This window comes from Dermacentor variabilis, chromosome 4 (genome assembly GCF_050947875.1).
Source record: "Dermacentor variabilis isolate Ectoservices chromosome 4, ASM5094787v1, whole genome shotgun sequence".
In the NCBI taxonomy this organism is placed as follows: Eukaryota; Metazoa; Arthropoda; class Arachnida; order Ixodida; family Ixodidae; genus Dermacentor; species Dermacentor variabilis.
Window position 1 is genome coordinate 166,540,203 of NC_134571.1, and position 11,987 is coordinate 166,552,189.

Consider the following 11,987-nt stretch of genomic DNA (forward strand, 5'->3'; position numbering starts at 1 on the left):
CTTTAATGGGACAATAGATATGAATACTGAATCAGTACTGAGAGATGAAGTGTTTATCAAATCTCTGTATTCATTATTTTGGAGGAAAAGAGGGGTTTATTCCCTTAGGTCGGCAGAATGAGCGGACACTCACTCATAATCACTCACCAGTATTTGTTGAGGCTATCTACTGATTCCCACTCATGTGCACTCACATTAACTCTTCGGCCCTTCCTCACGTTGCTCTTCACGCCCATTCACCAACGCTCACGCGCATTCGCAGCGACTTCCATTCGCACTTACCCGCACCCACTCACGCTCGCGTCCACTCCCACTCACCGCCTTTCGCTCCCGTGAAGACTATCTTCCACTCCAACTGGCCGGCAATCATTTAAGGACAACCAATGGGACCTTCATGGTTTTGAAACGCTATTGTCCTCAGTGACGGGAGGTACAAGAGCCGCCACAGCCCGAAGACTCTGGAAAGAGAGGCTTCCTTAAGCCGAGAACGATTGCGGAAGTGGAGCAGCCACAAGCAGTTATTCTGTGTCGGAGCAATACGTGCCTTAAACTCCTCACCTCTTCTTTTTTTTTCTTTAAGTGCCCCATAAAGAAGGGCTAAGCTGAGGTAAGTTGGTATACCTTATACTTATCTAGCTAGGCCACTCGTAACGGGAACGGAAGCTCGGCAACACCGAAGAGAACACACAATAAACGGGTGGCGGCGACGCCTTCAAGTTTCAGCGCAAGAGGAGCCGTCACGTCAGAAATTTGACATGTCCACTCGGTGGCAGTTCGCTGTTAATAATCATGCGTGTTCATACCTGCCAACTCCCGCGAATTTTTTTTCGCAAGTTTTAAGAATGTCGACCCGTTCGACGATTTTACGAATGTTACGTCGCGATTTACGAAAGGCGAATTCAATTCACTAAAAGCTTTTAAAGATGCTGAAAAATGGGCCGTGTGAGATTGCAAAAAAAAAAGAAAAGGAATCCATGCAAAATAGAAATTGTGATGGTACTTTCGCCGCCTTCTTGTGGCAGCGTAAGACGCCATAAACCAGAAGGCTACTTAATTTGATCGAGCAAGTTTATAAGGACAAGTTCCTGAAACCGGCTTCAGTAGAGTTGCCGAAAATATCGCTGTGATGTAAAAAACAATATGTTGCTTGTCAATCTCTGCTGTGCCAAGTTTGCTACTATTTCTGTGCTGTGTGTAAAGGTAAATCACCTTTAATAACTACGTATGTATGCCACAGGTGTGTGCTCATGACAAAAAATAAAAAATATGCGGAGCGTCTGCGTGTTTTTTGCTTTACTTCGCACCGAAGCAAGAGAGATGCACCTCCACTTTGTCTGCTTGTTCCCACGGTCTTGCGGTCGCGTATACGCAGGTACCGAAGCTATGCCATTTTCTACCGTGTTCCAGCGCGTTATCATATGGCGTGATCATGTCCTGCGATCCGCTTGTTTTGCCTCACTATTTGTGTAGCACTGAATTATACCGCTAGTCATGTGTCCTTGTGCACATCGCGCGAAATCGTTCGCTGCGCGAAGCGATAACAGATCGCGCGCAACGCCGCCAACGGAAGTCCGTATCGCCGAAAACAAAATGCGAGCAGAAAAAAAAAAAGTGAAGGCGGGGCCCGAGACGTATGTGTCACGCGATCCTCGAGGTCCGGCATGGGAGAGCGCGGGAAAGGAATTTCGCTTGCGGAAGCTAGAGGAGGCGAGTGGAGAGAGAGTCTGGCTATGCAGTGGAGCCCGCCTGCTGAAATCATGGGTTCGCGGAACTGAAATATTTGTATCTAGGCTATTAATGGGGAGCCGACGTTAAAAAATTTTTGCGGCAGAACGCTCCCTAGAGGACACGTGACAACTTCCAGCGTATAATCAAAATTCGCTATGGGGCCTGGTGAGGGGCCCTTTAAAGAACTCCTGGAGGCCGAATTAATTCGGAGCCCACCACTACGGTTGCGCTCACAGACCGGATGTTCCTTTCGTACGTTAAAATCTATCTATCTATCTATCTATCTATCTATCTATCTATCTATCTATCTATCTATCTATCTATCTATCTATCTATTCATCCATTTTTTCATCCATTAAAATGAATGAAAAACAACTTGCCGCAGGTGGAAACCGAACCCACAACCTTCGGGTTCGGTTCCCACCTGCGGCAAGTTGATTTTTCATCCACTTTATTTTCCATTAATTTATCGTTTCTACATTACATTTATTAAGCACAAGTAATTTCCCCTATGTTGTCCTTGGTGTCAGTGTTTGTTGGCTTCTCGTGATATGACTAATAATAATCGGGCCTCTCGGTTAACCCTTTTTCTTCTCGTTTATCAGCCAGCCAGTCATTCATTCATTCAGTCAATCAGTAAATGAATGAGTCAGTCCGCCTGTCAATCAATCTTCCCGCAGCGACCAACGCGCCGCCCGCGAAGGCTATCACGCTCGCAGCCAGTGGTCCGAGGCCCGAGATGGTCATCGGCTGCGCAAACTGCGAGTCTCAATGGCCGCTGGGAGGTCGGCTGGTGTGGCGCACGGCGCCGGGGCAACCGCCGTCCGGAGGCGACGACGAGTCCGTCCTGTCGGACTTCCCGGACATTGCGATAGACGTGGCCGGCACCTGGACGCTCTGTCCCAGGCTCAACGTGCTCGTGCCCACGGCACCCGAGCGCAGCGCGCAGCGGAGCGCCATCCGCGCCACCTGGGGCTGGCTGGGCCAGTACCCCAACTGCACCCTGCGCGTCGTCTTTCTCCTGGTACTGCCGGCCGAACGCAAGGAGGTCGCCGCCATCAAGGTGAAGTTTCGTTTTGAGCGACGTGCTTGCACGGTCGTTGTACAGGCATCAAGGAATGAAATCGGAAAGGAAAAGTTTGGCGCTAATTCAAAGCGGTTGTTTGAAGAAGAGTGTCCGAGAACAGTTATAGGGCAATTCCGGTGACGAGGGTGATTAATAATAATAATAATAATAATAATAATAATAATAATAATAACAATAATAATAATAATAATAATAATCACAAAAACTATTTCTGATCGTATGATCATGATGGCGGAGCAAACACTAAAAGCTAGAGAAAAAAACCGGCAGCTTGACAAAAACTCGACTTCTGAAACAATACCGCTTTGGTGATGAACAGTGGGCTACTCGTACACCACTTACATGCAAAAAAGAAGGTAATAAGAACTGCAATACACACAGAGTCCTCGTCGACAACCCATTGATGGGGCTTTACATTGCGTTCTAAAAGAAAAATGGGAAGGGTACACAGGAAGATAAAATATGCAGATCCCACGCACTGTGCGAATCGATGTGAGCGAAGCTTTCTCTGCTGTCAGCTTTGATGACGATACTTATCGGGGAGTGACGGCGATTTTTTAATTACATCAACGTTTATTCCAAGACGAGAGTGATGAGCTGATCTTAAACGTTACCTTGCGTGCACCACTGCTGTTTGCTTGCGTAGTACACAGAACACACAGGCAGAGGCCTTTGCTTGAGGCGTTGTTGTGCGCCGTTCGTTATAATATATGAGAGGGTTCAGCACTGTCACTGCCTCACATGGCACATCGCATCGTGGCAGAAGTATTAAACTTCAATTGAATTATGTGGCTGCGCGTGCCAGAACCACAATCTAATTATGAGGCACGCCGTAGGAGTGGACTGCGGAATAATTTTGACAACCTGGTGTTCTTGAACTTGTCCCTAAATCTAAGTGCACTAGCGTTTTTTTTTTATTTCGCCCCCGTCGGTATGCGGCTGCCGCGATCTGGACCAAACCCGCGACCTCGAGCAATGCGATAGCCGGAATGCTACCGGGGCGGGCACAGACGTGCTGATTTGACGTGCGACCGCTTCCGTGGTGTCGCATAGACCCTATGGTGCCCTTTAATAGGGCTTTTCTTCTGCACGCCCTGCGTTGTCCGCTTGAGAAATCGGCTTTGTGTTTATTATTCAGAAATAGCAGAAACGCACGGCACCGTTCGTTGAACTTAAATTTATCCAGTTTTTGGGCAAGCGTTGTCGTGTCTACCATAGTAGGATTTACGATGCTTCTCACGTCACCTTCTCCCTCTCCAGCCCCATCTATAGGAACTGCGAGCCAAGAGTGGCAGGGCTGTTATTCACTCCTTTCGCGACTGCTTCGGTTCTACCCATTCTCTGCTTCCTCTCCCCCTCTTCTCTGTCATTCTATCTAACTTCCCTCTGCACTTACACGTTAGCAGAAAGGTAAACGCTGCAACTTCTGCAATGCTTTTTCGAGGGGTTACGAATAATTACAGCTGTCAAGAGGCCAATGTGGCGACGCCCACGGGGCCCCAGAGGGCATTGTGCACATTCGATGTGGTGCAGTGATCCAGAAGAGTTTCCCGCGTCGCCTTTCCTCTCTGCCGCACTCCTGTCACGTATACACATGCTCCGAACAACCCCCCATCGCAGTGTGCCAGACAGCAGCAGCGGCGGCAGCAGCAGCAGCAGCAGCAGCAGCAGCAGCAGTGGGAAAGTCGAAGTAAGAGGCAAAGAAAGCTTCGCTTTAAAACGTAGTACATACATGGCATACATATAGCATATGAGAACGAGAACATATATATAATAAACAAATACGTACCTAATCTTACAACAATATGTCAAGTAATTTTTAGTCAGAAAACAAGCAGTAAGCGAATGAGTGCAAGTGATTTTATGTAGTTCATTCAGTAAACGAGATGCATGGCGTGTGCAAACGGCGCGCAAACCGCTAAATATTTTGTTAGCCTGTCGTAGTGTCCGTCAAGAAGTAAATGCGGACTCATACTTAGCGTGCCTGATGTCTTGGATGTTAAGTATAGTAGACGAAATGTGAATGTAATGTTCGGTGGATGTCAGTGAACAACGGCTAGAAAATCGATGTCGTAAAGGTACATACGTGCTTGGGAAAACACAGGATGCGCTCTCAATGCGCAAACCGCCTGACCACTCTATAGCGAGGGCCGCAAGTTTGGCGATCTCGATGCCTTGTGGCGGCGTACGAGGGTTTATTGGCCAGCTGCCTGCGTACAACGTGGCTCTAGCTATTGAAAGGACCTTCCACAGCCACCGCACTGTCCTTGAGCGACGCTGGCCAACGCTTTTGGGGCTAACTTTGTACACTGACACCCAAGTAAACGGCCGGAAAGATGGCGCCGTAGTACGTTATACACCGAACACGTCACGCGCATACGTGGGTTTAGTCCCCATGCACCTGCGACAGGTTATCTTTCCGAGCCCTTTCATTTCCCTTTACCCTATTACCTTAACATGTAAAATAAACGTAAGAATTAACTTTCCATATGCTTTCTCTCGATTCACTGTGACTTCTATTCCAAATTGCCGCACTGTCAGCACTGTTTTAACGGGCACATAGGACCATACACTACAAAAAGAAAATGGGGTGTCGAGGTTACTCCTTTATGGGAGCAACTCACATGACATAACCATTCGTCCTTTTGGAGTGTAAATGCAAGGGGGGGAACTGTTACTCCGCACGCGGATAGTCCATTCAGGAATTAACAATTGCTCTTTTATGATGCACCTCAAGGGAGTAACGGTCATTGCTTCCGATGCGCCTCAAAGAAATAGTTAACGAAATTAGCCATTTATACGCTCATAAAAAACTGTTGCCCTGAAAAGAAAAAAAAAAGAAGAGTGTCCCAAAGTAGGATTCCAGCGTTCACAAGTCAGCTACTCTAACCACCACATGACGGTAACTCGGTTAATGAGAAACGATACTGAACCCATGGGAGGTTTACTGTAAAAGTCCACCTAGTGGACATGTCCATTTCGTCTGCTGCTGAAGCACTGATTGGCTGGGCGGGGCTGCGCGTGCGCAGAATACCTCCCCTGGTTTAGCATCTAAACGCGGGTGCCGCAGTACAAAAGAAACTCGGCGTTTTCGGTATGCTACGCGGGGAGTGTACGTTGTGTGTACTTGTAACCATAGCGACTACAAAAAGAAAGCTGCCCGATTATTCCTAGGATGATTTAAACTGAGGCACGTGATGTACGTGTAGCGAGCTCAAACAGGACCAAGAAAGTCCGTCTTCTCAGTCGCTTAGCGTGCCCAGGTTTAGCTACACATCGCTTTACTTACGTTTGCAATCTGCTTGGAACGGAAGGAATTTAGGTACAATTGACCAACATCTGGCAGTGCATCAATGACTTGCGCATTTAATGTGTACTGTTCACTTATGATGTGCACAGGAAGTGCAGGGCTGTTTACATTCCACTTTTTGAATTACACGCAATTTTCCCATGAAAAGGCAAAGTGCTGCTTTGCAAGTAGTTCAATAGACATTACACGAACTTCAAATTATTCAGGATTTATAAGGAATACCCTTTTCGCCGCACTCGACGACAGGGAAGAAAACAGTGGAGTACATGGGGAGTAACTGTTGCCATTGGTCCTCCCGCTGCTCTCTTTCCAACCAGGGACTGCCCGAAATTTGCACACGGCACGTAGACTCCTGTGGTTAATCTCTTGAGAGACGAAATAACTATCCAGTTACTCCCGTTTTCCCCCCGCATCTGCCCCAGCGCTCTGGAGCTTGACCACCAGCGCAGAGAGGGGCCCAGAGAGAGAGGAGGTGACGTAACGAATAACAAAGCGTTAAAGTACTACGTAAGGAGCGGTCAGCGCAACAAGCTTCTCAACAAGAGCGAGAGCGAACGCTTAAAGGTTGTGCTGAGAGTTGCAGACTGCCGGTGAGGGGCGCTTTTCATGCCTTCTTTCCTCCTCCCCCCCCCCCCCCATGTTCTTTCTTTAAGTTTCATGAGCTAGGGCATTTACAACTGCCATGCAAAGGGCACAACTACAGTTCATCATCATCATCAGGAACACAATCGACCCGGAGATACAGGCACTAGACTCTCGCTTGGCTTGCGGCCGGCGCTCGGTACATTTCGGTGCTCGCTCCTACTATAGTGCCTACTCGCTCGTTCAAATTTGTGCACTCGTTGGGCGTCTCGCAGTCTTTCATGTCCGCATTGTTGTCGTCGTTTCGGCCTGCTTACACGAATTGCTTGCCACAGAGATCACTCGTAACCCTTCATATAATTTGGGTTGAAAAACATGCAACTCCTCGATTTCCCGCACTCTGCTTGCTCACTTCGCAAGAGGTCGCTCGTATGAAAAACAGTGTAGCCGGGCTCTTTACGCCATTGCGCGCAGAACGCGACAATATGATGGTCGTGCTGTCCTCGCGCATAATAAGCCGACGTCGGTTTTAAGTAATAGCGTGTGCTATCTCCATTGCCAACTTTGCGCAGAAGGAGCACCAGGTATTCAAGGACATCGTGGCCCAGAAACAGGCGTCCGGCGCGCGCCTGCAGCCGTCCTCGACGGCGGCGCTGATCGTCGAGTGGGTGCCCATGCACCTTCACGCGCTGCAGTGGGCCGTGCGCGTCACCGACGACACGCACGTGCGAGTGCTCGCGCTGCTGGACGTCCTGGAACGCTGGGCGCCCGGACCGCGCGTGTTCGGCCGGGCCTCTGCGGACCGCGGTCACCTGGAAGGCTGCGCGTACGCGGCCAAGTCCCAAGACTTCCTGCGCCTGCAGCCGGCGTTCGACAGCGAGAGCCTGGACCAGGACGAGGGTCTTTTGGTCACGGGGCGCCTGGCGCGCCAGGCGGGACTCGTCCCAACGCACCTGGACGGCGTCGGACCGTGCGGCGACGGCGAGGCGGCCGCGGTCGTGAACGAACGCTTTCGGACCGGCAACTTCTCCGCGACCTACCTGACGATGCGAGGACTGTCGCCCGAGCAGATGGCCGCGCTTCATACCGGCCAGCGTAATGTGCGCTGACACACTACGAACGCGAGATCCGAATGCATTCGGGTCGTGTATTGAACGACGCAACATCTCTTTTTTTGCGTGTGTGTGTGATGTGCTTGAAGCACTATGTGGCAATAAAGTTGAAATGATTATCACTGGTCTTATTATAGGGCAAATACTACAGCGCAAGGTCATATGTTTCGCTGCGTCTTAAAAGAATGTATACCAGCATTTACGACTGGGCTACAACCAGGTTATACAAACAGTCTCAAAGCATATGCACGGCATATGCGCACATGTAAACACGTAGCGCCTAGCAGACGATGCGACGCGCCATCCACACACTATGCGTGTTTCAGCCTCGATCTCACTTTGTTAGTTTGACAGTTAGTTCAGCTGTGTAGCACTAATACGCAGAAGAGGTTAAGGGAGACAGACAAATCACTTTGTCCCCTTATTGTCGTTTGCGTGTTTAGTATCACAGAATATTCGCGTAACCCCTTCAGTCATGGCGTACTCATTTGTGCACGGCACTTTTGCCATTTCTGTGCAGCAGTGGTAGCTGGATAAGGTATACATCACGCACTGCACATTCACTGTTTAGCACCCTGAATACCTTAAAGGGCACCGAACCACCTCTGGCATTTTTTTCACGCATTTCCAATAAACACGCGCATAATGTACAGAATGCGACGGCAATCATCTTTCGCAAACGTGGCACCGCTGCATGCCTCGGGGACGCCGCAAATTCCAAAAACAATCCCGTGCTGCTCTCCTGGCATTTCCGGTTCCTTTCTCTGAGAGGCAATATCAACAGAGGACGTATTCCCGTATGACTGTTAGTTGGGCGATACTATCGCTTTCGCTTGCCGTAGTGCTTAACCAGCCCATCATCTCATCCGCACACTGAAATTGAAATCGCCAAAAGTGGCCCGGTGGCCTTCCGAGAATACGTCCCCCCGGGGTGCTCTAGGTGACATCATCAAAGGTGAACGCGGTCGATTGGTCGGTCGACGAGAGACGACATGGTCACAAAGGGCTTTCCCTTTCTGTCCCATGGAACCCTTTTTGAAGCTTCCATTCAGTCGGCGTCGCGCAGGGGGAGTATAGACGCGAACAGTGGAAGAGCCTTCCTTCTGGTGTGTTGACACGACCTTTTGCTACACTGCGTGAAGTTGGTAAGAGTACGAGAGGAGGAGAGAGCTAAGTGGGGAGGGATGCGAAGGCGACTGGGAAACCTTGACCCACCTCGTAGTCCATTCATCAAGCTCCAGTAACTTTGCTACTACTGCGCCATTTCAAATAATTCTTTCGGCTGTGTGTTCATTGCAGACTAGCACGCATCAGTCACTATGTAACTTGAAGCTGCGGGTGGCTTAGGGGCCGTTTAAGTGTCTCCATATCACTTCTGAGTGCAGTATTGTTGAAAGCAGTGTCGTGCTTGACAGGGTGTTTTACGTGCTGTAAGCAATGATCAAAGGACAATTTTCTCTCTCTCGCAATGCTCACACCTAATAAATAACTGGCGCGTGCGCTTTGAGCAGGATCTTCAATTACATTTATGAAAAAAAAAACGTAGCTTGGCTGACTGTGCAAATAATATAAATTTAATTACTCCGTAATTATGTTGACTTACTATAAAGGGCACAAAGAGTCGTTCTACTACCTTGACTTGCTTCCAACTGAGTCTGCAGCACCTTGGCATAAGATTATGTAAATTTCACACAGTTATCGACAGTCGATCACATTTCGCGACTGAAGACGATAATGCTTAATGCGACAGCAATGAACCCCGCAAAGACCGTGCATTTCTCGTCGGGGAGCGCGTTTTCTTTTTATCCGCATGGAGAGAGTCTACAGTCGAACAGAAAACAAGAAGCGCAAATTGAGTAAATTATTAGTTGTTGAACTTATAAAAATCAGTTGCTGAACTAACTAGAACTGATAACTCCCAGCGTACCAATTACTATAGATGCTTTGCGTTATACGCTTGCAGCGCTTAAATCGAGGCATCAAATTTAGCATAAAATGATACGTTTGGTCTTGGGGGATTAACGGTTAATATTACGTCAACGTGGACTGCTGAAATACCATCCCAGAAACCTCGAAACGCTTGTTTCATGCGAAGAAGATACACTCTTAGGCAAAGTTACACCCTTTGGCTTGCCCCTTCTGCCACGCAACAAAAATCGTTATCTGCCTTGATGCGTTTCCTTTCTTTAACGCTGCGAGCCCGGTACTTTTCAGTAACGAACGGCACGAGCGTTATCAGCATATAACAGTTTACACTCTTTGGAGTGCCCCTTCTGATAACGCGCTTGCCGTTCGTTACTGGAAAGTTCCGGGCTTGCAGCGTTAAGCAAAGGAAACGCATCAAGGCAGATAACGAATATTGTTGTGTGGCAAAAGGGGCAAGCCAAAGGGTGTAACTTTGCCTAAGAGTGTACTTACTTTAAGAAAAAAATGCGTTCTGGAGCGTCCGCGTACCTCTAGCGCAGTTCAAATCGCCCGCCCTCCGATCGAGGAGTGGTGACGTCATGGTCTCATAGTGACGTTGCACTGTCGGTGAGTAAAACGGCGCCCGCAGACGGCGTTACGGCTTTTCTGCGCCAAACGCAAACGTGCGGCCAGAAACAGAGCCAAGACAGAGCTGACAGCAGCGCGAAAGCGGAATTATGTGGCTAGCGGAAGGGAAAACGCGCGACGATAAGCTGGTTCCTTATTTTATGACGCCAACTTTGACGCTCGTTGCAATGGACGACCCTGACAACGACACATTGGTTCGCGATGTTGGGCTCGACTTCAGCGAATTAAGCACTGATGAAAGTGACTTGCTGCTGAGGGCTCGCGCTGCCGCCGTCGTTGCCTACTACTAGGACGGCAACTGTATGTCATGGCTGTACATATTCGCACATTTGTAGCTTTTCCTTCGTGAAAACCAAATGCTGCACTCACCGCCCCGTCTTCGACCTGCAGTTGTTCTTGCGCTTCGGAGAATGCAGGCAAGACCGACGGAACAGCGCTACGGGAAAGCATTGCTTTGAAAGGCACTCCACACGACTTCAGTAAGCCGGCGTTGAACTCGTAATCCTCTGGACGAAAGTGCAGCGAGCCCACTATGCGATTGTTCGGCTCTTTGCCAGCGCGCTATGGCAGAGCTCACTCGTTCGCACACAGTGATAAGTAACGTTGGATTTGCCGCTGCAACTGCCCTTGGCCAAGCTCCGTGGACCATTCGCGCATCCCACGACATCACATGGACGTGGCATTCTCACTGCTTGTTCCAAATGCAAGTTTCGCGAGCCAGCAGAACCAGCGCAGCACGACGCGATAACGAAACAACTGAAACTCCAAAGCGCGCGCGGCGCAGAGTCGAGCGCACAGAGTCGAGCGAAAATGAAACCTTTCGACCACCCATACTACTGAAGGGAGACGTCAAGATGTTATTTTTTCTTAGAATTGAATAGAAGTAGACAAGTAGCATTTTTTCCCGTCTTATAACCTAATGAAACGATCTTTTTAGTACGAGTAGTTGAGTACTAGTGACATAAATTATGATGAGGAGTGTCTTCGTCATAGGGCTAGTAGTGGAATGTCGCTGCAGGGTCTCAAATAGTGTCATGCATTTGCCTCAATTTCTCGTCTACTAAAGCTCTGTTAGCGATTATATTGACGCCTTAGACGTTCTATAGAGCATTGCTTTATCACTCTACCTTGACTTCATAGTAACCTTTAGTGTCCCTTTAACGAGACACAAAGAGAAAAAGTATTCGAGATGCATTCGTACATCGCCCTCTACCACAAAAAGTCACACTTGACGCGAGAAGCGGCTTGGTAAGCCGCGCAGAAAAGTCGCCAAAACGAAAGGCGGGTAGCGGCACCGCCTTGAAGTTCCCGCAGAAGTTGGCCGTGACATCATGGATTCTGACTAATAGGTAAATATTTATAGGCAAAAGTGGTCTACGCTGTATTTTAAGAGAGCCAGAGCCTGAACTTAAGTTCAGGCTCTGGCTCTGGTTCATTAGCAAGTTTCAAGAACGTTTGCCGAGTCGGAACGGCGCACGTACCAAAACAAAGAAAAAAAAAGCACTGAAATTCATGACGTCACATTAACGTACCAGCACTGGGGATTCAGCGGGAAAGTTGAAAAAAAGAATAGAATTTTAGCTTCACTTTCCTTTTATAAAGATCACCTTGTTTC

General features: G+C 48.7%; 1 protein-coding gene across 1 annotated transcript; it reads left to right on the plus strand.

The window, feature by feature from the left end:
• Window positions 1–2,414: 2,414 nt before the first annotated feature.
• Window positions 2,415–7,916, plus strand: LOC142578051 (uncharacterized). The gene is made up of 2 exons (XM_075687467.1): window positions 2,415–2,791; window positions 7,280–7,916. Exons 1-2 carry the CDS (start codon window positions 2,468–2,470, stop codon window positions 7,814–7,816), a joined length of 861 nt encoding a protein of 286 aa, XP_075543582.1. The 5' UTR covers window positions 2,415–2,467; the 3' UTR covers window positions 7,817–7,916.
• Window positions 7,917–11,987: the final 4,071 nt, after the last annotated feature.